General features: G+C 41.7%; 3 protein-coding genes across 3 annotated transcripts; all 3 read left to right on the top strand.

Moving 5' to 3' along the window:
* Window positions 1-28: 28 nt before the first annotated feature.
* Window positions 29-1,505, top strand: LOC131878013 (uncharacterized). Its single transcript, XM_059223891.1, has 2 exons — window positions 29-844; window positions 955-1,505. The coding sequence occupies exons 1-2, from the start codon at window positions 500-502 to the stop codon at window positions 1,336-1,338; spliced, it is 729 nt and encodes a 242-aa protein (XP_059079874.1). The 5' UTR covers window positions 29-499; the 3' UTR covers window positions 1,339-1,505.
* Window positions 1,506-4,363: 2,858 nt separating this feature from the next.
* On the top strand, window positions 4,364-12,065 carry LOC131878358 (uncharacterized). Its single transcript, XM_059224308.1, has 5 exons — window positions 4,364-4,740; window positions 4,821-5,081; window positions 5,161-5,297; window positions 10,637-11,029; window positions 11,594-12,065. The coding sequence occupies exons 1-5, from the start codon at window positions 4,614-4,616 to the stop codon at window positions 11,993-11,995; spliced, it is 1,320 nt and encodes a 439-aa protein (XP_059080291.1). The 5' UTR covers window positions 4,364-4,613; the 3' UTR covers window positions 11,996-12,065.
* Window positions 12,066-21,115: 9,050 nt separating this feature from the next.
* LOC131877375 (uncharacterized) lies at window positions 21,116-24,196 on the top strand. The gene is made up of 5 exons (XM_059223015.1): window positions 21,116-21,340; window positions 21,422-21,682; window positions 21,760-21,896; window positions 22,421-22,813; window positions 23,610-24,196. The coding sequence occupies exons 1-5, from the start codon at window positions 21,214-21,216 to the stop codon at window positions 24,006-24,008; spliced, it is 1,317 nt and encodes a 438-aa protein (XP_059078998.1). The 5' UTR covers window positions 21,116-21,213; the 3' UTR covers window positions 24,009-24,196.
* Window positions 24,197-25,153: the final 957 nt, after the last annotated feature.

Here is a 25,153-nt window from a genome sequence, read left to right as displayed (position 1 = left end):
TTTTTTTTTTTTTCGTTTTTTTGGGGGGTCGGGGTGGGGGCATGGAACACTATGGTGCATCCACCTTCTTGAGGCTTGACTTGTTTGCGGACTCATGTGGTAACCGCCATTCTTTTGCGGTAATGTAGTCACCTTCGCAATTTCGCAATGGTTTCTATTGTCTTTCGGCCATTTTCAATTTGCTGTCATCACAAGGAAACCGAGGTGACCAAATATTGTACATTTTGGCACTTCTGGCTCGATCGCCATAGTGAATACCAACAACGAAATGTCATCATATTACTTCGAAAACGTAGCGTCTGAGCCTCTTTGAAATTGCGACAAAGCAAAGTACTGCAATACAATCAAAATTCAATGAAACTGAACTCGTAGCACGCCTTTCATACGCGGTATCTTGGCGTGTCTTGCGCTGGCTTAGCCCGTGAATTGTCGCACCAATCCAACTAATTTTCAGTTCACCGCCATTGACAACCAATTACACGCTTGCTCAGTGGAAGAAATGAACGCCACGGAAGCTATTGTTTGCCGAAAGTTCGACGAGGAAAAGCAGTCTTGGAGTTACGTTGACCACCTCCAAGTGCCAAAGAGAGACATCCTTCAACTTGTTCTTCTTCCCAATGGGGGAATGGTTATAATGTTGGACGCGCCCAACCTCTATGTATATGATGGGAATGAATTGAAGCTGGTTTCGCAGAACTTCCCTTTTTACAAGGAAAGCAACTTTACTGATTACGAATGCCGTACTCCAATTTCGAATGATGAGATTGTGGTTGGCATGGCCTCGAGAAAGAATGAAAATTATGTCGCCGATAGCCACCTTTATTTGATCAACCTGTCAAACGGAGTAAGCTCAATCTTTGTTCACTGAAGGGATGCGATCTTCAAAAAGAGTTTCATCCTTTTGCTGCTGCTATTCTCGTCTTCATTTCTTTTGTCTACTATTGCCTGCTTCAGAATATGACGAAGGTCGGGCCTATTGACTCACGCGCGAGACGCTCAAAGTGTGGGGCTTATGGGCCCCCTGGGAATCGGAAGGTGTTCATCTTTGGCGGAATAACTACTGACACCGTGGGTCAATACAGGTCATTCAGAGGTGCCATCATTTTTGATAGAAACTCCGGGAAGTTCACCTATCCTGGAGGAAGAACGGGCCAAACTTTCCGACATACCACTCCGTATGAAGACACCTTTTTGAACAATAATATATTTATTTCGTCTGCAATCCTAACACTCCAGTATAACAATACGGACGCCAAACTTCAAAGAAAGGGCCATATCCGTGGTCGATATCATTTTATGTCTACGATCTCGTCTAAGTATTTGACCTGTACGGCGTGATTCCAGATTTAATTTCTGGTGATCCAGGGAGTCATCTATCATCTATTGACAATCCATTTCAGCGACCCTATTTAAGCCATCATTTAGTATATTGAATTAATGACTCGTACGAGAAATACAATGTCTTCATTCACTACATTGCACCTAAATAAATGAGGCTATGAGTTTTTTTTATTAAGCTCAGTCACAGTAATTTTGACTTAATTTGGATTCCCGTAAAGGTGAGAGCAATAGAACAATCCTCAAGAAATACAAAGAAGAGTCCGTAGAACAATCAAAGAATGAAATGGTTCAATGCACATGAAAAAAGTGGAGAGCAGAACTGTAGACTTTTCAAACACAGGTGAGTAAAGATCAATGCCGATTGAAGTATCGGTAATTGTAGTAGTAGAGTGGATGAGCCAGATTGAATAGTCCTATGTCAGCTCCCGTCGTTGATGTAATTTGCCTTGGAGCCGCACAAACATGCGCGACCGCCATTTTCCGAAGGTATGTCGGGGCAAGGACAAAAAGGTGTTACCAAGTCCTTGACAAAGAAGGACAACTTGTGTCGGGACCTCACCTCCTGAAAGGTCAGGTTCCCAACACTATTGGACACTACCGCGGCCAGACCGACGGTGAGGGCCTTGATTTCACATGTAATATGAATCCATGCATTGGTGGCAAATTGGGGTACGCACAGGTATCGTTAGGGGAAGTTGGTGTAGATGGGATTGGCGGATTTGAGGGCGAATTGGGCGAAAGTGGAAAGGCACAGGTTTAGGTTGTAGAGGAAAATCGAGGTGATGGGCATTCCATATCAAGAGCACACACTTTTTGACGAACGTGGCGTAGTGGTAAGCGCAGTTTCCTAACATGAAAGAGGTCCCTGGTTCGATTCTCAATGGGTTTAGATTTGGTGACGACTTTGGTCAGTGTATGTCTCCTATATTCGTATCTTAAAGATGCTTTCACGCAACCTTTGCGGCGATGAAGTCTCAAAACTGAAGATAAAGACATGGAAAAGTCAATATATACACATTTATTTACCAAATTTCCACGACATTTCTGTATAATCCTTCAGAAGAGCACCTTGTATAACTACTTGCTACAGAGACGTGTAAAGTACCGGCTCGGATTCCAGCTGTCCACGTGGGCTAGCCAAGCTGCTTCACAATCGTGGTAAGAACTACCATGATTGATGCTCATTCAGTGCTTACAACTCTGCATTAACAAAATTGATCACCACTTTGGGACACAGTTCAACATTTACTTAAAACTATATTAGTCCAACATTCATTTGCTAAAACAAATGAAATGGCAAGTGACAAAAATATGCAATAAATATTAAAACATATTTGGCGCTAACATCTGGTCATTTGTTAAGGCGTGGTTACACTTACTTCTTGGTAGGTACAGAGGGCGCACTAGTATGAAATCCCAGGGAGGGTATAAAAGAACTCATTAAAATTTTTAGAGTCAATGACCAAGATATTTAATCAAAATGCGCAAGATATTTCACATTAAAGCATGACTAGAGCTGCACCATCGGGCAACATCTAACAATAATATAACGTTTTATGAAGAAAATTAGCAGGCAAGATGGTCAGATTTTATCTGTGTATTGTTTCTGTTTTCAAGAATGAATTGACAAGACTAGATGATTTTTTTCAATAGTGCAATGAACAAGTTTATTTAGTAGCAGTGTGTTATCACATTTAAAAGTTTGGAATTCCAAAAATGGAATTAATTTGTGTAAAAAACTGTAAGAAAGAGAATCCAGCCTAATTTGATCAATATAGTCCAACTCTCTTCTTTCTTGGGCTCCTTCATTGTTCAATTTGCTGCCCTCAAATATTTGTTGATTTTACAAGAGATTGCCGCTTCTTTTATGGAATGATCATTTATCAAACAAAAAATAGTGGCTAAGATTAATACAAAAGGGAATGTTTTACCTAACATGACTTCACTAAAGAATTGTGCAAGAAAAAGAATTAGTCACCCTAGGAAAATTTTGATGAATTTTTTGAAGCTGCCGACCCCCAATTGAGGCTCTAATCTTACCCTGAATAAAATCCAATTTTCTTTGGAGGCTAGCCACAATTACTGGATTCGAAATGCTCTGACGCCTTTTTTCTAATTTGCAACTCAGAGCTGGATTCTTCGATGATCAGCTCACCAGTTTCGTCTCATCAAGGAGACGACTGACACGGTGGTTCAGAGGATTTATCAAAGGTTGACAAAAATATCCAAACATATCTTGGTAACTTTTTGGGATATAAGTAATATATACATAATATACGTTTGCTTCCTTCGAGCTTACCACGATCAATACGACGTGCTCTATTGCACAAAAATTGGTAGAAATTTCCGACAACATATTGTCGAATTGCACCCAGTTCATTCTGCCATGCGTAAACCTCAAGATCAATAACACCTCTTAATTTCAACGTTAGACAACCCAAACAAAATGGGGACGAGGAGTGGCAGATTGTTAAATAAACTACTCATAATATGGCATGAACGCAATTTCTTGAAGATTTTGATTGAATTTGACATCTTCATCCATATTCCATTGCTTGGCATATGAGAATTGAATTGACATGAGTTGTATCATATTACTCATTTGATTGTCGTTTCTTATAGGCTTGCATGGTATTAATTTAGAGCGAGTACAACTTTGCCGTCAAAAAAAGTGGTAGACTCAATTGCGTCAAATATGTTTCTTTAGCAACACTTGTGTGTATATTTTTCTTGGACTCAACAGGAAATCAGGAGAACCTTTCCTTATGGTTAAACATCTTTGAAGCAATTGCTTTCATTTTCTATGGAAACTTTTGACTAATCAAGTAACAATAAGGTATAGAACATTAAGAGAACAATTCTGCCAATGTCTTTCTGGTGCACTGCTTTAACACCTACTAGAACGCTTGAATCCCGATAGAATTTCAATTTCGAGAAACTTGTTGTAGGCGCAATTTGATATGGCGAAGTTTACCGCGGATGAGTTCTCTGTTGGGAGAGATGCTATGGCAATAGTTCGATGCGTCGAGGGGAAATTGCCGATGGCATCTTGTTGCCTTCCAGTATTTTGACCTTTGTTTTTGTGAAAGTTGCTTGAATTAAGAGCCGCAATTACATATTTTCAAATGTTACAAAATGATAATTCTAGATCATATTGCTTTGTAACCTTTCAATCCAAAACGTGGAAGGACCAAAGCTTGACTCAAAACAACTGAATCTTCAAAGAATAACCACAAATTCCGGACTCTAGCATTAATTATTCGTTGAAACACATGTGTAAACTAATCAGTTTGAGGTCGGGACATAAATACAAGACGTGGTGGTATATTCACTTATTCAATATGAGTTGGTGGTGTGTTTCTGTGTTTTGGATCCTAATTGGATTTCACTCAGTCCAAGGTGAGCCACATGTTTTAAAAGCTGAACTCTTACTTAATGTAATCCCAACCAAATATGCGAATACCCTTTTTTTCTCGCAGGATGTATGGAAACCCATGTCCGATGTCTCAAGAGCTACCAATGGAAGTACCGAACCCACCGAACGTTCCACCATATTGAAACCGCCGAGAGTTGTCAAGCTGCGTGTTCCAAGTACGGTTCCCGGGTCAACTACTTCACGTTTGACGTGTCCATTCATGCTTGCATGTGCATTGCCAATTGCTTGATCGATCGAGGACCCAAGGCTGAAAATGACGTGACCGGTACAGTCTCGGATGCAGATCCAAGTGACCTTTGTGAGGGTGAGCTTGCACTTCTTTGAAATGTCTACGTAGAGGTGTTTATCATTCATGTGGACATTTTTGATTTTTTCCTTTGTAGTGGAGGCAAGCCCAGAATTGAGCAGCTACTTGGTAGCTGGTGCAGAAAAATCCGGGCGAATGGATTACATCGATCTTCCAAATCATAGGATGGTCAATTGTTCATTGAGGAATTTAAAACGCAAACAAGAGATAATAGTAAGTGGGAGTGCTTGATATGATTGTACTTAGCATTAAAATTATATCAAAATTTGATCAAAGTGAGATCCTGTGTTATCTAAATAGGTGCAGATCAAAGAAGATATTAGGGCCCAAAATGAATGTATTCGCCATTTGCCACTTATTATTAACTTTCCTAAAGTTCCTTAAATTCATAACATCAGTTTTTCTAAGAGTTTTAGATCGGCAATCCCCTCCATTCTAGCCTACATTTACTTTAAAGCAATGGCTCTTATTTCTTACCTTAGTTAGCATGTCCTATATCAATATTCAAAGTTGTTTTTTTTTTTGCTGTGATAATGCTATTTTGTTCATTGATTTCAAACAACAATCAGGATTGAAAGCCAGTCCATAAAGATAGTGATATATCAGTGGTGTTCTCAAACTCGTACACCGCACATTAAAGCACGTCTAAAGTCTCATGGACTGACGGCACATGTACGGGTCCAAACATTGTCTAACCTCTTTATTGACTAATCATACAAATTTAAGATGGAGATAGTAAACAAGAAATAAGGAACAGAGAAACTCAAGGAATTAAGAACCTGAACTAAGTAAACAATACAAAAACACAGAAATAAACTCAACAAGCTTATGTAACAAAAAATGCCAATACACTTGTGATCAATGATAAATGGTTTTAAAGTAATTACGTCTTACCAAAGAGCCGTGAAAAACCAAACCTAATTGAGTGAATGAATGGCAATTCCCAATCATTTACCCACACACAAACGCCACGAACACTACACGTGCACAGCAACCAAGGAGCAACAAAGAAAGTCAGAGCTTGGTTCGAAATTCCTGGGAGATAAGAACAACAGCAAATAAAAATGCGTTTGTTCTCAGCGAGCTCCAAAACAGGAATGAGTTTGAAGGAATTTCAAGCCTTTTTTTCATCCACTATGGCTGAGGCCATTTTTAATGTCGAATGCCAAAATGGCATCCTTACTTTGAGTCAAGATCAGAATAAGAGAGAAAACTCTTTGCACGCCATTCATTTTGAAGCTCACTGGTTCTTGCTTCTGTTTTCTTGTACTTGATGCGTTACAGTCCGGTTGCCTGGTAGAGGTCCTAGACCAAATCTACTCTTGGGTTGCTGCGAGTAGCATGGTACTGAATGGAATGAAATTCCGCTCAATGACCTTTGGGTCGATGTCATTAGCCACTCCACTATTGGATGATGAAGGTAAGGGCATTCAGCAAGTCTCATCCATCAAGGATTTAGGTGTAATCCCCCAAGATAATGGAAAGTTCGATGAGCATACCCACTTGAAAGTTGGTAAAGCTTTTCAAACATGTGGCTGGATATATCGTACGTTTAAGTCCAGAGATTGTATCACAATGCTATCTCTGTACAAGTCGATTGTCCAGACACATCTTGAATATGCCTCCCCATTTGGGCTCCAATTAGTTCAGCGGGTTTGCAAAAAGTCGAGCAGGTCCAAAGATGTTTCACTAGGAGCATCACAGGAATGAGAGAGCTCTCGTATTGGGAGAGACTAAAAAAGTTGGGACTGTACAGTGTTCAGAGAAGGTATGAAAGGTTCTTGATTCTGTACGTTTTCAAAAGCATCCATGAGCAAGTTCAACTCTCTATTTTCTTGGGCTCCTTCATTGTTCAATTTGCTGCCTTCAAATATTCGTAGGGCGCATGTAGGCGTCGATCCAGTAGCAGGATTTAAATCAGATTTGGACAAGTTTTTGACAACAATTCCCGATCAACCTTACATTCAAGGGTTAGCCAGATCAGCCAACTCTAATTCGTTGGTCGATCAAACAATAAATATAAATAATAGTTAAGTCAAATGTAATATAATATATAATATAATCTTTATTGGGACTCTTGGTCATGTCATGGAGTAAAAATAACTATAAAATAGAATCTGATGTATATACACTTTACAAAGGATTGTTGATAAAACAAGAAAAATGTCAAGAAGATAAAGGCAATAAAATAGTTGACTAGAAAGTGATATCACAATGAGTATGACTAGAATTGGTTCAATACTCATGAAAAAAGGTAAGAGGTGAGTTACAGATAGTACAAAGACAGGTAGGTAGAGGTAAGTGATGAAAATCTTGATTATTGCAGTAGATTGGATGGGCCAGATTGAACAGATCCTTTGTCAACTCCCGTCGCTGATGGCATTTGGCTGGGAACCGTACAAAGGTGCGTGACCGCCAATATTTCGAGCGGATGTCGGACCAAGGACGATAAGGTGTTAGCAAGTCCTTGACCGGGAAGGACAGGTTGTGTCCGGACATCCCCTCCGGAAAGGTCAGTTTCCCAACATTGTTGGACACTAACCTTGCCAGCCCGATGGTGAGGGGCTCGGTTTCACATAGAAAATGTGTCCATGCATTGTTGGCATATTGGGGCACGCAGAGGTATCGCTTGAGGAACTTGGTGTAGGTGGCATCGGCGGATTTGAGGGCGGATTGGCCGGAGTTTGGGAGCCAATGCTGAAGACCGTGGAGAAAAATGGAGTGATGTAGGTCTGGAAGAGTTGAAGAACTATTGGAAGGGGAAGATTCTTGATAGGAAGTGTATTGCAAATGTGTCCGATCCTGGCCCTGGCTTTGACTGTTGATGATTTGAGATGGTTGGTGAAGGAGAGTTGAGTTGAGAATGTGAAACCGACATTATCAAAATTATTGACGATTTCAATCGGACTATTGTTAATATGGAAGGAGGTGGGAGGCAAACGACCTTTATGGAAAACCATGGCCTTGGTCTTGATGGTGTTGACTTGAAGGCCGTTCTCTTGGCAATAACCGTGAAGTGCATTGATGGCATTTTGCAATTCCACGGCTGAATTAGCCAAGAGAACCAGTTCGTCTGCATATTGAATATATTGAATAGGAAAATGGTTGATGGTGGGGCCTTGGTGTGTGAGGGCTTCGGGCAGGTCGGATACATAAAGATTGAAAAGAATTGGCAATAGTGGATCCCCCTGCGGTAGGCCAGTGCAAGTGAAGTAGCAGGTGGATAGGTCCTCACCAGAACGAATGGAGCATGTGAGTCCCGCATAGATGTTGGATAGCAGGACACAGATTGAACGCAAAACTCCCCTCAGTTGGAGTTTGAGAAATAACCGCGTTCGGTCCACCCTGTCGAATGCTTTGGAGAAATCCACAAAGCATCCATACACTCTCCTCTTGTTGCTGATGTTGGAATGCACAATTTCATAGAGGAGCGTGGCTGCCTTGGTGGTTGAGCGGCTTTTCTGGAAACCGAATTGGAACTGGGGAAGGAGATCTCTATCCTCGGCCAATCCGGAGAAGCAAGCAGCTAGTAGGGTGGACGTCACCTTCAAGAAGGGGTTCTCCAGGGCGATGGTCCGATGGTTGTTTGGAATGTCCCTGGGCCCCTTCTTATGGATGAAGATGATGACTGACTCCATCCACGCTGGTGGGAAATAGGAAAAATGGAGGGCGAGGCTGAAAAGATCTTGGAGGAGTGCCTGGGCTTGGATCCGGAGAAGTAAAAGTTGGAAAGGAGAGACCACAGATGTTGAGGGGGCTTTGCTCTTCGTCTTCTTGAAGGCCACGTCCTTCTCGGGTTCCGTGAAGGGCTGCAAAAGGGGATGGTGTTCTTCTGGGCAGCCCTGGACCTCCTCCACTACTGATTCCGATGTTGATGCAAACAGTTCTTGACAGTGGAGGAGGAATTTACTCACGGGAATTTCCGAGTTAGTGGCGGGCTTTTTGGCATGATTGTACAAGCCCGCCATCCGGGACGAGGCCGATGAAGAGAGCAGGTTCTCCACTTCCAACCTTTGGTGAGCTGACTCGGCGCTCCTCAGAGACTTGTGATATGCAATTCTTGATATTGCATGTGGCTCCCAAGTTTCTGCTGTTTGGTTTGTTTTGGCACTTCGCAGTTTTTGGAGCATTTGACCCCTCAGCTCTCGATGGTAGGCGCTGAACCACAGGGTCTTGAGTCCTCTCCTCCTCTCCACAGAGGAGGACTCTTTAAATGCTTGCGAAATGCCTTGGGCCACTGCAGCTAGATTGCTCACAACCCCGGTGTTGATGGATAGCTGCAGGGCCTCAAGTTGAGCCGCGCACTTCTGCACATTGACCACGCACCTCCCATTTCGAGTCACGCCCAGAAGGTGACTGAAATCGGGAGGAGATCAGAAACGACCAGTGGATGGACGAAACTGGCCGGAGATGGAATATTTTCTGATATGAAAATATGGTCAAGTACAGAGGCGCCACGGGAGTAGGAGTGTGTTGGGACTCCCGGGTCAGAGCGCAGAGTGATTCTCCATTGGCTCAGGATCTGGGCGAGCTCGGAGAATTCACTTGAATCAAGACGGATGTTGAAGTCACCACCAATGATGACTTTCTCCGGATTCTTCACCTTCTGAAGGATGAATGTGAGGTCCGAGAAGAGATCATCATAATCTGTGGTTGGCTGATAGTAAACGCCAATGATGGCGAAGCCTTGGGCATCCACGGCTATGTGATAAGGAGAGGATGAGAGAAGGGTGGGCTCAAAGCGTGTGGTAATATAGAGTTCCAACCCACCGCTGGACCGACCACGCCCAGCGGGCTTCCTGGCATGAACTAAGAAGCTCTGTTTGCCAGGAAATCAACTCTCGTGTTTCTCCTCTTTGACCCACGTCTCAGATAAGAAGTTGAAGGCGTGTCCTCGGATCTTGTTGAGACACCGTCCCACACCAGCCACTCCCAGCATGTTCGCCCGTCCATGTCAGTTGAGAAAGCAGGCCGACACCGGTTGATTTCCTCCTCTCCGCTTGCTGATCCGCTTTTGCCACCGATGCTGGTTCCTATCGATACCGAGTTGTTCAATCCGACCTAGAAAAGAGAGATCACTAGTGACATTGAGAGTCGGAAAGGAAGGAAAGGATGATTGGGAAGAGGAAGAGGGTTGGAGGGCTAGAAGCTCACGTCTTGAAAAAGATGTGGGCCGTGGAATATGGGCAGAGGAAGGATTGGAAGGGGAGGTGCATTGAACTGGGCATATCACAGATTCATGGGGGGGCCACTGTTCGTGGGCGTGGCCCCGCTCACTGGTATCACAGTTGGTACTATTTTATCGACTTAAAACCAATAAAAACGAGATTCATGTCGGAGGAGTAAAAATCGCACGTCCGCCATTCGAGGCGTCAGCTGACTGATGTGATGAATAAATGAAATTATCATTGTTATTGAAATGAATAAATTTCTCTTCTTGAACTGCTGGGGTTCGAATCCCAACAGCGGTAAGGAAGTCCGCAAAAAAAGCATTGGCAATGCTTGGATTACTCAATTTACTAATCATCTATCTATCTTCTCCTTCTTTGTAGTATAGCTTCATTGAAGATGAATTACATATTTGCTCTGTGGAGAAATTGGGCCGTAAAAAAGCGGTTCTTTGTTGGCAGAATCGTCAGGGAACGAAGTATTGGTACCATGTTGATGCGGTCATCATTGAGGGTTTGGATGTCATTAATTTCATCCAGATGCCCGATGGAAAACTGGTCTTGATACTTTACCATCCAAACTTGTATCTGTATGATGGAAAAAAATTCAAACTGATTTCTCAACAATTCCCCTACCACAAGAACAGTGCCCTCAGCAACATTAAATGCATGGCTCCCATATCTAATGAGGAATTAATATTTGGACTTGGTACAAGGAAAGAGGGATCGTCTTTTACCCCAGACCGGCACTTGTACATCATCAACCTGCATACTGGGGTAAGCCGTTGTAACTAACCACTCATCGATGTGTTTATTTAAAGCAAGTCACACCTTTCACGTCAATTCATAAACAAATACAAACGTTCTCTTTGAGGTTCTGGGGGGTTACTGATCAGTTTTCAATGACTTACTTTGAAGGAAAGCCGCTTTGCTTTGTTTTTATGTTTTAGCTTTCTCATAGTATCATTTATCCTTGAGAATATGATTCCTTTATTGTATATTTTTTTAAATCAGTAAATAAGGAACCCTCCCCCCCGTGAGATTTGTTGGAACACCTTTTCCACACTATCTAAGTGTTTCCTGGCTTAAAATTTGGAGAGACAGCAAAGGGGCGCAAAGAGATAAGGGTTCTGCGCTTTACAAGTTGCTAATTTCCATTTATCTTTCCCAAAAAATCCTTTGGTTGTTCAAGTCCCATGAAAAGAGTTGGACAGAACAATTTTAACATTCTCGGCCCACATGTTTTGCATTCGAAACTTTGGGGTTAGCTTTGATTTCAAAGTTTCAATATTAGAGACCTAGTTCTAGTGCATTAATAACGTTAAAATCCTCTTTATGTAGAATAGCTCAAAGGGTCCCCAAACGTTACCTCACATTGAAGGCTCAAAGTGTGGAGCTTTTGGACCGCCGGAGAATCGGAAATTATTCATCTTAGGAGGAGACATGAAAAATCCAGATTCAAACGACAACAGTATGATTCCTTACAACGGCACTATCGTTTACGACCCCAAGTCACAGGAGTTCACTTATCCCGGTGAGGACTTGTCCAACACAGCCTCGATGGAGGGCGAAATGACACCCTACATGGATACATTTTTCTTCAATGATCGACGGTCGTCTCGAGATATTTGGTTATTTGATTATAATAGAACCCACCCACAACTTGTTAAAGAAGTTACCACCGTCCAACGAAGTTATTTATTCATGACAACGTTGCCGACAAAAGCCCTACAGTGTAGTTAATGTCGCAAGATTATCCTCAGCAAATGTCTGTTTCCAACATGCCTCTGTCATTTTCATATGTTTTCTGAAAAATAAGAACACGGAATACAAATTACAGACCCTAAGAATCAAGTGGTGGCATATTTTGTATCACTTGCGTTTTTTGAAAGAAATCTTTTGACGGAGGTATAAACTCTGCCAGTAATTTAATTACTCAGCATTTATGGCCTGGATTATGAGGCTTTGTCGACCAACCATAATTTGTGCAGGAAGAAAAGTGACGGGTTTTCCAATTGTTTGATTTACGGTAGAAAGAGGCGTGTTCATGAACAGTAATCGGCGGGTTCACCGTGTCCTTTTGTTCAAGATGGTTCTGACCCATTGTGTGAGGATCGTTACTTTCAAATCTCTTCCAACGCATCCTTGTAGTGTTGATCTTGGACCGTCCGATTTTCCGGGGTGACACTTCATCCTCGGATCTGCCTTTCCTCTGGGTCTTCGTCAGTCTGGTCCGACCAAGAAGCCATTCAGGTCTTGAAAGTCAGCCGTAAAGCCTTCAAAACAGCTCTTCCACAAGCAAAGAACCTGGCTGAGTCCGCATTTAGTGACTAGGTCGAGGGTGAGCATCCAAAATTATTGGCAATTTTTGGTCGACCATTGGGACGAGCGCTGTTGGCAAAAGAACCTAAATGCTGTGGATCAGATCATCTGCCATCCTTCGTTTGATATCGGAGATGCAGATCAGGCCGTAGATGAAAATTTTCAGGCTTTCTTCAAAGTCATAACTAAATCATTTGGTTTCCAAAGAGTTATGGTGGCTACTACACTCCGAGCCGAGCCCAACGGTTGCCCGCAAGCCGCTTTTGGATCTGGACAGAGTTCTTCTACTTGAAGAGCTCTAGTACTGAGAGCGATTAGAAAGGTCGGGACTGTACAGTATTCAAAGAAGGGATGAAAGATGTTTGATACTGTGCGTTTTCAAACTCATTTATGGGCTTAGTCCTGAACCGGGTTTTAGGGCCAATTCTAGTGACCGTAGAAGCTTAATGTGCGATTTGAGAGCACTTCCGAGCCCTAATTGATCCAGGTTAGCTAAAGCCATCAAATCTTCCTCTATTCGTTCTTGGGCTCCCTCATTGTTTAATGTGCTCCCCTCAAATATTCTTAGAGAGTATGTGCCTACTGATCCGGTAGCACCTTTTAGGCCAATGTTGGACAAGTGTCTGATCAACCTTATATTCAAGAGCTAGTCAAAAGTTATGTGAATAAGAAATGTACTTTTTTTCATCTGAAACGACAAAGGATTTCATTTCCAGAGGCGGTAAGAAAGTCGCATAAAAAAGTATTGTTCAGGTTCTGGGCCAACAAAGAATATTCCCTGTTTCCCCGATTTTGCATTTTCAACAACTTTTTCATACATTTCTTCTCAATCGAGCATGTGGAAACAGCAACGGAATACTGTGTAATCCAATTAGAGGAACACACCACCAGATCACACTTAATAAGTGGAAGCATCGTTATGTCACCTACTTATGTGTTTGTCTAGAACTTATTTTTTACAGGTGCTATTCAACGAGTCTTTAAAAGAGTCCGGAAATCGTGATTGGTCATATTGTTTTGGGTTAGCCCTTACTTTTTTCTTTTCATTGATCCTTCGTGAAGCGGATTTCTGCCTCCTAAAGCATTTTGCCATCTGAATTTGGTTAAATATTGAAATTGATTTCAAAGAACTAATTCATATCTTACTCTACGTAGGACGGACTCATTTACAGTTTGTCTCAAATGATTTTGTTGAACACAGAATACTATGTTATAGGTTCATAAACGATACAGCGAAGTGATTCAATCCTTTACGTTTCGCATAAAATCAATTCAGAGGTTGTATGAGTGTTTGTCGGTTTTTGATGTGAAGTCAATATTTTGGACAAACTTTGTTTTCCTGACATGCCTAAGCTAGAGCCTTTAATGGGCTTATCATTGCAAAGAGAAACAATATGCCTAATTAGGTTAGACAAAAGTCCAAAAGTTATGATGAGACAAGGTGTTTGTTTATATGAGGATCTCTTTTGGATCAAGTAAAAAGTAAATATATTTCAATGTCTGGTAGACAAAATAATTGATGTCTGAAAAGCTGGCTCTTTTCCAAATGCAAAAGGTCTAGCCAGTCCAAAAATGTTTCACTCGGAACATTGATGCAACGAGAGAGCTCTCTTATTAGAATAGATAGAAGAATTTGGAATCGTCCAGTATTCAGGGAAAGTACAAATGGTGTGTACATATGTGTATGCATTTCGGGATCGATTAGTGGGTGATGTTAGTAAGACGAGTACATCGAGTCCCGGGATTCCCTTAATATGTAAGGCTTGTTTTCAAAGGGATCCTGCACAAAGCTGAGCCTCGTGGCCTAATCTTTCGCCCACGTTCGGGCCGGTGAGAAAATTCGAAGACGGCCGTCAAGTTCTGAACGTATGACATTGCTCTTTCGATCGATTCAATGTTTTGGGATCAGCTCGCATGACGTCCACATGAAAAGCAATGTAATTTGATGCATAGAGTTGCATGCTTAGAGGTTGTCACATCAACGATGTTTCGTGAGATTGGGGATTTATTTTCCGGTTTTTTTCGGCTGTTGGATCTCTGCTTTTTCGAGGAGCGAATAGAAAGGACGGCCATTTTGATCTTAATTTTTAACTAACTTTCCATGCAAACCTTATATTAGGGAGGTGAAAAGTTACAAAGGTGATTGATTTCGACAGGTCATCAGTTCATTGTTTTGCTGATTCACTGGTTACAAATGGAAGTTTCTTTACGTTTAAGCAGGGACTTCTGAAGAAGAGGACACGGATTTTGCTTTTGACTCGAACTCAGGTGTCCAAGGTGAGGGATGAGTTTGAAACAACGTCCCTCCTTGGCCTTAAAAGAGAAATATTGCAAAAAATACGGCCATTGCTTCAATCCATATTGTTTGAACTGTGTTGCAAACTAAAACAATGTATTTAATGTTAAAAATAATATCCCTGTATTCTCCTGATGTCTTTGGTTTTCCCGCCAAATTGACTGATCTACAGGTCGAGAGGAGAAGAACTTGTCACCTTCTGGCCTAGCGGGCAACCAGTTGCCAACCAGTTGCCAACCAGTTGCCAACCAGTTGCCAAGGAAGGTGGGCAAGTGGGCAGGGAGGCAGGGGATTGGCAGCCCAAGTGGACTGAAGCTGGGAACTTATTAAGCGGGATCCGACGGGAATGAAGCAACTCTCGCTAATAATCCCTGAATGGACGGTGCTTACGTAAAGTCCAAGACATTGAAGCCTTGTTCGTGATCAGTGTCAGTCTCATCATGCCAAGGACCTGCTGTTGCCCGGGTTTTGAGTCGGGTTACACCCAAAAAAAGGTGTCATTGGCAACGGCGAGAGGATTCGATTCCATTTGTTCCCCACCCACAAAGAACTGAGGCTCAAATGGGAAAGAGCCATTCCAAGAGACTCCTAGACAGCATCCAAGTATTCTTATGTATTTAGTGAACACTTTGAGCTCTCTGATTATGTGCAACAGAGCCAAGATAGCCACGAAAGGCGAAAGAAAAAGCGAGAAGACACCACCCTCAAGATCCTCAGACTGAAGCCAACAGCTATTCCGTCCAAGTTCAAGAACCTACCAAGTATGTAAAAGATGTTATTGATTGTCTGTATAGAGCTCGAGTCTGGAGCCAATTTTTATTTTCAGAGTACCTGTCAACCTGCCCTCCGAAATCACGATCAGGTCTCTCAACGTCCTCGAAACGAATTGAAACTCAATTGGCTAGGCATGATGCCGAGGTTGCTTTCTTTTTTTCATCGGATCAGATCTGTTCTCTTGATGAGATCAATAACAAATGGAGGGAGTGCGAGAACCAATACCCTGATACTGCCATGGTACACAGATCTTCTGTCATTCATTTCATTGGTCTCATAGAGGATGAGAGTGCTCCATTGTAGCTGTTGTGGTCGGTTACGGTGATTGTTTTGTTGGAAGTAACCATATCTGTCAATGGTTCGGAAGAGACCTCTGTGGAAGAAATTGCGACCGTTGTTTCAAACAAATTCAAAGACAGGAAAGTGAACACGTTCACAGACCTCCTGAATCTTGTAGTTTGGGCCAAGAATCGAGCTTCGGCTAAGGATGGTAAGTATATTCTTAAACGGTGTGTCAAAGAGCTCCATGATTTATTCCCGACGATGACCGAGGACAAAGTGAAGAAACTTGTATTCATCTGTGAACAAATAAGGCTTTTGAACTCCAGGCGATACTCTTCAGAGCTGATGCCATTGGCAGCGATATGGCAGTTCACATCACCAGCCCTGTACAAGACCATCGTAAGAGAAGGTTGTCTCACCCTCCCAGCATCCGATACTGTCAAAAGACTCTTTCCTGCAGTCACCATGGAGACGGGATTGGCTCAGTCATCATTGACCTACTTAGAAGAAAGGATAATAATCTTGGGGATCGCGAGAGAGTTTTGTCTCTGATTTTCGACGAGGTTTACACTTCAATGAGAGTTGAACAAGGAGGAGGCAAGATTTTCGGGCTTTGTGAGGGTGAGCAAGTTGCCAAGACCATCCTCGTCTTCTACGTTCATGGTTTGACTAGTAGCTACCGAGATGCGGTGGCTCTCATTCCAATGGCTAAGATTGATGCCCAAACTCTCGAGGACCTTTGGCTGAAGGTGTATGATGATCTGACCGAGCTTGGGTTTCTCGTGGTAGCCACCATTTGTGACGGCCATGCGGCAAATCGCAAAATGTGCCAACATTTGGCCACTAATGAAGAAAAAGACATGGTTACCATCAACGGCCGAGATGTCTTTTTGCTCTTTGATCCTGTCCATGTCCTGAAGAACATTTACACCAATTTTCTGAACAAGAAATTATTTACGTTTCCCAACTTTGGAACCAAAGTGGTCAAGGCCAGCTTTGAACACATTCAAGACCTGTTCTACAAGACAGAGCATCAGAAGATTGTCAAAATTGCGCACAAGTTGACAGACCGAGTCCTGAAGCCACTTCCCATTGAGCGATCAAATGTGGACATCGCTTACCGCCTTTTTGACGAGTCACCACTAATGCTCTCAAATTCTATGCAACCGAATTAGAAGATGAGGCGTTGATAGGGACTGCAAATTTTTTGTCATTAGTAAGAGAATGGTTCTCTGTGTTGAATGTGCGAACTCCCTCCATTGGATTTCGTAAACGAGACCCCTTCAAAGTTCCAATTGACTGCAAGGACCATGAAAATCTCTTGTTCTTAGAATATTTCGCCCAATGGTTAGAACTGTGGAATGAGGAAGCTCCCAGATTAGAGTGCCTGAGCCTTCAGGCCCTGACTTGTCTAGTTCAGACTTCCAGAGCAATGCCAAAGCTAGCAAGGCACTTGCTTGAGATGGAGGGGTTCTCATATGTGCTTCTCGGACAAATAACCTCTGATCCAATCGAGAGATGTTTTGGTCGATGGCGCCAGATGGCCGGAGCCAATTACTATCTCTCAGTTCGCCAGTTTCTGGAATCCGAGAAGAGGATAAGAGTCAAAAACCTGCTAAAGTTTGATGGTCTGACCCCGAAGGACTTAAAACAAACATTCAATGAGGAGCAAAGTGAAAGATCTGCCACTAAATCCTCAGATATTGCCACTCTCGTCACCGAAATTGAGGATCTTGAACAAGATGAACCCACACCACAAATGAATGAAGGAGATGCTAATGCCCTTTTCTATGTCGGTGGATATTGTGCCAATGGCCTGTCGAAGAAAGTGCAGTGCTTTGAATGTTTTTCCTCTCTGGTAAAGTCAAAGACCCCACCTGACATCGATGCTCTTGATCAGGAAGACCTTGAAGAAACTGAGAGGGAAAACCATGCCATTCTAATGGAGACTGTAAATAGAGGTGGCTTGGTGACACCCTCAGACAGTGTTTTCCAGGTGTGCTTTCCTGCTTGGATGTTGATGTCAAAAATCAAGGAGGTTCCAAGGTTGAAAGCGATGCACCTGTCATTCAGTGCTCCAAGAGATGTGTTTGTAGCAACATTTCTCAATCTTCACGAGGACTTGGATTGTTGTAATAAGCTTCAAAGCCAATGTGAATGTCAAGCAACAAAGAATTCAACTTTCTTGGAAAAGCTACTCATGAAGATGTATAACATCACGACAAAGAACATGGTTGGGCAAATTAATAACACTATTCATTGTTCAAGAAAGAGAACTGTCGTTAATGCTGTATCCTCAGAAAACATGAGAAAAGTGTCCAAATTGCCTTCAAACTGATAAGAATCCTTAGATGCTGTCCAATATGTCTCAAGAAATATATTTGAGTAACTTCAACAAATCCCTTACTTTGGCCAACCCCAATTTTCTATCCGTATCCTCTTCTTTAGAAATCCTTGGTTTAAGTTATAATCGTTCCAAGTTTAGCGAACTTGAAGTTTGGCAAGTATTGCTGCCACGCCAGTTTGAGGAATGGCAGGTCGAAAACGAGATCGAGAACTTCCCCTCATCTGACTTTGTATCTGGTTCGATTTAAAATTTTCAATGCAAGAGTGCATCTCTCGAAAGCTAGAGAACATGAATCTTAGTTGGTTGATAGTGAGAATATTTAGCCTTCTAAAAATATCACCAAATTGGGCCAAGCGCTTGGCTCCTGCGATACATTGGATTGCACTTTTTTTTAACACTCTCCAGGCTTTTGAGAGCGGGTGAGTGGCCGAAATATGATATGGCATACTCTAATTTACTTCTTATCAGGGCATTGTATAACAGATGACGGATTTTTGCTGGTAGGGTTTGTTTTGCCATGAAAAAAGTGAGCATTTGTTTTCGGACTGAGATGCCTAGTTGTTTGATATGATCTTTCCAATTTTATTTGTCATCAATTCTTAGTCCGAGAAATTTCAGGGATTTTTCAGGGTGGCGCCACCCAACCTATTGAATTCGATGACCATGTACATTCAGGTCTCGGGCTACATTTATTTAGGCAAATAGGATGGCTTTAACCTTCGTGAGATACATGGACAGTCGGTGGGGCTTGAACCAAGTGGCTATTGATTGTAGCCATGCGTTGGTTTCATTCTCAAGGACGGCCAGATCACTAGAAAAGTGTAGCATTGTGGTATCGTCCGCAAACTTTTTACGAGAAATTGCGTTGCTCTTGGCAAGTCGTTTACAAAGATCAGAAAAAAAAGTTTTTATTGCGAGATTCTCATTCTCATTGGATCACAATAGTTTTACAATGTGTTCTGTTTATATATATATATATATATCCTGTCCCATGTAGGGTTCAGGGTTCAGTGTGCCAAGAATGCTCCCTTGAGGCACCCCGCACATTATTGGAGGATAGTGTGACGAGTGTTCATCAATTTCTATGTTTTGGACACGTTCACTGGGGTGATTTCTCATCGAACCCAGGATGTTGGGGCTATAGCCATATCTTTTTAATTTTGTTAGAAGAAGTTCGAGCTGGACATTGTCATTGGCCTTACTCAGATCCACAAACAGACCAACAAAGTAGTTCAGATGCGAGTTGTTGGATATGTTTTGAAGAAAGATGTGAATGGCATGTCTTGTCGAGTTCTTGGTTCTAGATCCGAACTGAACGTCCCTCATATGGTTGTCATTAAATGTGGCAAAACCTGTAAATAGACTACTTTTTCAAGATTCTTGGCAAGTGAACATAAAATACTGATCGGACGACAATTTGACACGTTGTTGGAGTCTCCTCCTTTGTTCAAGGGCAACACTTTTCCTTCCTTCCATACAGGAGTTATATGACTTGTCAAGTGAACGCGTTCATGAACAACTGACGTTATTCTATAGAGTAAATTCAAAGACAACTTGCCCAACCAAACTGCACTCTGCATGCATTGAGCAGTGACATTTAATCCAATTTTACATGCTTGTCTAAGCAAATAACATTGTGGTATTGAGCCAATTTGATACAGCGTTCACCGTTTAACACCAAGCATGTTCATTTTGTTCGAGTTTCTAACACAACTCATTCGAAATCCCTCGATTATTGAAAGTTCAAGTTTGGTGTGAGTCGACTATGATATTTGTCATAGTTCTCCCTCCCAAAAACACCCAAAATCAGGGGGCCGGATCACATTATTGCTTGAATTTCCTTCACTTGACATGCCCTTTATTTTACTGATGTGCTCAGCCTGTCTGCGCCTCAAACTTTCAAACCAGTGCTTGATCCAAGCTGGATTTTTTGGTCAGAAAATGTACGCTCCTTGACCTAAAAAATCCAGCTTGGATCAAACTTGGCAGTACTGGTTTGAAAGTTCGAGGCCCAGCCAGAACGATTACATCAGTAGTATATGTCCTGACGTTAGTGAAATGATTATTAGGCGTGCAAGGGGACCTGCAATTTCTTGCTTAACGCGTTTTAAAACCAAATTTGTAATCACATCAAATCTATGGCTGGGCTTATTAGCAAGTTGGTCGATTGTTTTCAATATCCCTGGTCTAGTTACCACCTTAAAATAATGCTGCCTGGAGTGAGCTGGGATATTCCCGATTAAGGTCTCAAACGAATGCCCAGGGTCAGAGGCTGGCACTTTTTCGCTCGAAGTCGACCCAATCGACACAAAGCGTTTATTGAATGCGTTGGCAATAGGCCTTGTCAAGTGATGTGACTGACGTTATTCCATTGAGTAAAATCAAAGACAACCTGCCCGTCCAAACCGCACTGGGCATGCACTGAATTTTGACATTTATTTCATTTTCCCCGCTTGTCTCAGCAAATACCATTGTGGTATTGACGTTTTAAACCGCAAACAACACGAAGAAAAAGTACTAGTTTGACCGGCTGACAAGAGATTAAATGGGAGAAACAAAAGGTTCCTGGTTTTAATTGGAGCATTGGCCATTGGGGAGTGGCGATCAGGTCTGGAGCAAAAGAAATATCACATCTGTTTATAGTTCGATGTGTCGGAGTTCACCTTGGGCAAGCTTTTTGTCCGGGACATTGGCGATGGCATAGCAAGCATTTTCCAAAATTTGAACCAACCGATGATGATCAAGACTTTTGATTTTTGTGAAAGTTGCTTGAATTAAGAGCCACAATTATATAGGTTTTTTACAAATGTAACAAAACGTTCTACATAATAAAAATAGTGCCTTTTAACCTTTCAATTCAAAGCTTGACCCCCAAACAACTGAATCTTCAAAGAATAACCACAAATTCCGGACTCTAGCATTAATTATTCGTTGAAACACATGTGTAAACTAATCAGTTTGAGGTCGGGACATAAATACAAGACGTGGTGGTATATTCACTTATTCAATATGAGTTGGTGGTGTGTTTCTGTGTTTTGGATCCTAATTGGATTCCACTCAGTCCAAGGTGAGCCACATGTTTTAAAAGCTGAACTCTTACTTAATGTAATCCCAACCAAATATGCGAATACCCTTTGTTTTCTCGCAGGATGTATGGAAACCCATGTCCGATGTCTCAAGAGCTACCAATGGAAGTACCGAACCCACCGAACGTTCCACCATATTGAAACCGCCGAGAGTTGTCAAGCTGCGTGTTCCAAGTACGGTTCTCGGGTCAACTACTTCACGTTTGACGTGTCCATTCATGCTTGCATGTGCATTGCCAATTGCTTGATCGATCGAGGACCCAAGGCTGAAAATGACGTGACCGGTACAGTCTCGGATGCAGATCCAAGTGACCTTTGTGAGGGTGAGCTTGCCCTTCTTTGAAATACGTAGAGGTGTTTATCATTCATGTGGACATATTCGATTTTTTTTCCTTTGTAGTGGAGGCAAGCCCAGAATTGAGCAGCCACTTGGTAGTTGGTGTAGAAAAATCTGGGAAAATTGATTTCTTGGATCTTCCCAACAATGGGACGGTTAATTGTACATTGTCAAACCCGTCAGACAGTTATAAAACAGCGGTAAGTGGAAGTGTTCAGTATTATCTTACGAAGTAGTAAAATGATGTTTACAATTGACTTAGGAGAGATCCTATATTTTGTAAAGGGATGTAGAAAACTTGCAATAAAACTTTTTCTTGATGGCTTCAAAGGCCTATTTTATATCCCAAAAATCTGCACTGCCTGTTTTATATGCCGAGTCGACCTCACGCATTGTACACCGATTATTCTTTTAATTTACAGAAACATTTACTCATTGGACTTATTTTGCAAGCGCAGTACGAAAGCAAAAAGGGCATGTCATTTTACAAACCAAAATTATTTACGAGAACAATCAGCGGCAGGATTTGGCTGTCAATAAAATTATCTTTTCTCTTTTTACCACAATGCCTGATGCCCCTTTTCATGTGAAATAGTAGTAATGTTTTACCTACTTTGAGTCAAAATCATAAAAAGGGATACAACTTTTAACAAGCCTGGGATTTTGAATCATCGGTTTGCTCAATTTTGATCCATCTATCATTCCACCTTGTTGTCATCTGTAGTTTAGTGTCATTGAAGATCAATTGCATGCTTGTTCTGCGGACAGAATAAACGGTACAAGAGCGATTGTTTGTTGGAAGTTTGATGGTTTGAAGAAGATTTGGGATTTTGTTCATCACATGGATATTGGACAATCTCCGGTATATGGTATCTTCCCGACGCCCGATGGAAGAATGGTCTTGTTTTTTTACTTTATATCAGTGTTTCTGTATGATGGAAAAACAATTAAAGTGGCTGCTCCACCCTTCCCCACGTCCGGGGGCAGAAGCCTTTCTTCCGTTAGTTGTGCAACTGTCATATCAAATGAGGAATTCGTTGTTGGACTTGGTGGAAAGAACGTGGGATGGTCTTTTTCCCGAGACCGACACTTGTACATCTTCAACCTAAATACAGGGGTAAGACGTTGTAACTAACCCCTCATCGATGTGTTTATCTTAAGCAAACTACGTTCACAAAAAAATAGGAACGTGCTCTCTGGGGTTCTGTGGTTACTGATATTTAAATCGATAATCTGACTTGCATGGAAAGAAACCCATTTGAAAGTGATTTGTTTTTTATTTTTCAGTTTAAAGATAATCCTTATCCTTAAGGGGGTGATTTCTTAATCATACATATTTCTTACATCAGAAGATAAGCAAGGGGTTTTGACAACGAATCTCACCTGAGTGGGATTTGCTCGAGTAGCTAGGCAGCATTGACGAATCGACCTTTGCACCACCATTTCGCCTTAGTTGAAGTGTTTTTCTGACTCAATATTTGTAGAGACAGCTCAGGGTCCCCCCGAAAAACTGAGTTTGCACTTGGTAGGGTAGCTTTATCCATTTTACCTTCAGTCGTAGATCCTTTTGAATGTAAATATGCCATAGGAACAGTTGCGAAGGTGCAAGGTTAGCATTCTTTCTTTTATTTTTTAAATTTATTTTTGGGGACTTCCTTACCGTTACTGGGAATGTAATTCTCAACAATTTCAAGACGAAAAACCTATTTATTTTAGCTAGCTCTTATTTTCATACATTGTTTGATCGACCTCCAAATCCGACTTAGAAACTGCTACTGTATCAACACCATAACACTATTCTCGGCCCAAGCTTGTTCTAAATGAGAATTGGGCTTAGATTGGGGTTTCAAGCATTTAGATTAAAGATCTATGTACTTCTAAGGCATTATAACGTTACAATCATCTTTTTGTAGACAATCACAAAGAGCCCTCAAACGCCAAATCTTGAAGGCTCAAAGTGCGGAGCATTTGGACCGCCGGAGAATCGGAAAGTGTTCATCTTAGGAGGAAACATTGAAAATCCAGATCCAAACAACAACCGTATGATTCCTTACAACGGCACTATCGTTTATGACCCCAAGTCACAGGAGTTCACTTATCCCGGCGAAGACTTGTCCAACACAGCCCAAATTTGGGGCCATACTGTCTCTTACAAGGATACATTTTTTTTCACTAATTTATTATATTCAGAAGGTATTTGGTTATTTGATTACAATAGAACGCACCCACAACTTGTTAAAAAAATTACCAATGACCAGCGAGAATATCGGTTTTTGTCAACTTTGCCTACAAAAGCCTTGAATTGCAGTTAATGTCTCAAGATCTTCTTCAGTAACGTGTGTTTCTAACATGCCTTTTGTTCTTTTGATATGTGTTCTAGAAAATATGAAGATTGAATACAGACCCCTAAGCATCAATTGGCCTATTTTGTATTACTTGCGTGTTTTGAGAGAACACGTGACGGAAGTGTTAACTCTGCCAGTCATTAAACTGGTAGGCTTTTATGGCGTCAATTATGAAGCTTAGTCTGTGGACCACAACTTTGTTCTGAAACAAAATTGGACGGTTTTCCTAGAGTTGGATTTTTGGTGCGAAGACGTTAGTTCCACCGAAATTCTTGATCCATTTAATACAAGCAGAAAGCCCGATAAGTTCCATCTCGGTGAGCCCGAGGGACATATTTTTGGTCGACGATTTCGAGGTCAGTATGTTAGATCTTGGGTATTAAATCTTGTGCGGCGAGTCATGCGTATCATGGAACAAAGCTCACAGTAACAGCGGAGAAACGGCTCAAAAGTAACACGTTGTGGACACCGGATGACAAATCAAAATCTCTTTGCAGGCAAAGCCGTTAAGACATAATGATCAAGACGCAGTCATAGTACGGTTAAGTCTTTGAAGCAGTACGTAAGCGATGCGGTCCATCTTGTCCAACAACTTTCTCAATTTAGAATGACTCAGAATACAGTGTTGAATTTGGGGGCCAAAGTACGAAATTAAAGACCTCCGTGCGGTCGCAGAAAAGAGTTGCAAAGTGGTACAATGGTTAAAATACCTTTTCAAGTTTTGACGTTCATATTTGATCATTCTAGCTTCAAACAACGTTCTTTCTTTCGAGGGGAGAGGGAGAGGGGAGGGGGGCAAAAAGTCTGTTTGTGTAAAAGCATGAAATAATATTTTTGGGCATAACTTCCAATGCACCACAACAGATGAATCCTCCAACTCAAGACCGAGCTGAAGTTAGTTACGTAACATTAAACTTGGTAACCTCTTCTCTTTCTCATGATAGAAAAGCACTTGAGAGCGCCAGAGCATGATTAAACAATAAGCTAATTACTGTATACGTGAATTTGTCGTCAGATAGGCGAACTTTTATATTAAGTCGGTCCAAGACAAACAAGGTTATCGATAATTGTTAATTCGGCCAAATGAATATGCCAAAATGATAAATGGCATG

The sequence above is a fragment of the Tigriopus californicus genome, chromosome 3 (assembly GCF_007210705.1).
Source record: "Tigriopus californicus strain San Diego chromosome 3, Tcal_SD_v2.1, whole genome shotgun sequence".
NCBI lineage: Eukaryota > Metazoa > Arthropoda > Copepoda > Harpacticoida > Harpacticidae > Tigriopus > Tigriopus californicus.
This window is presented reverse-complemented; position numbering and strand designations above follow the sequence as displayed.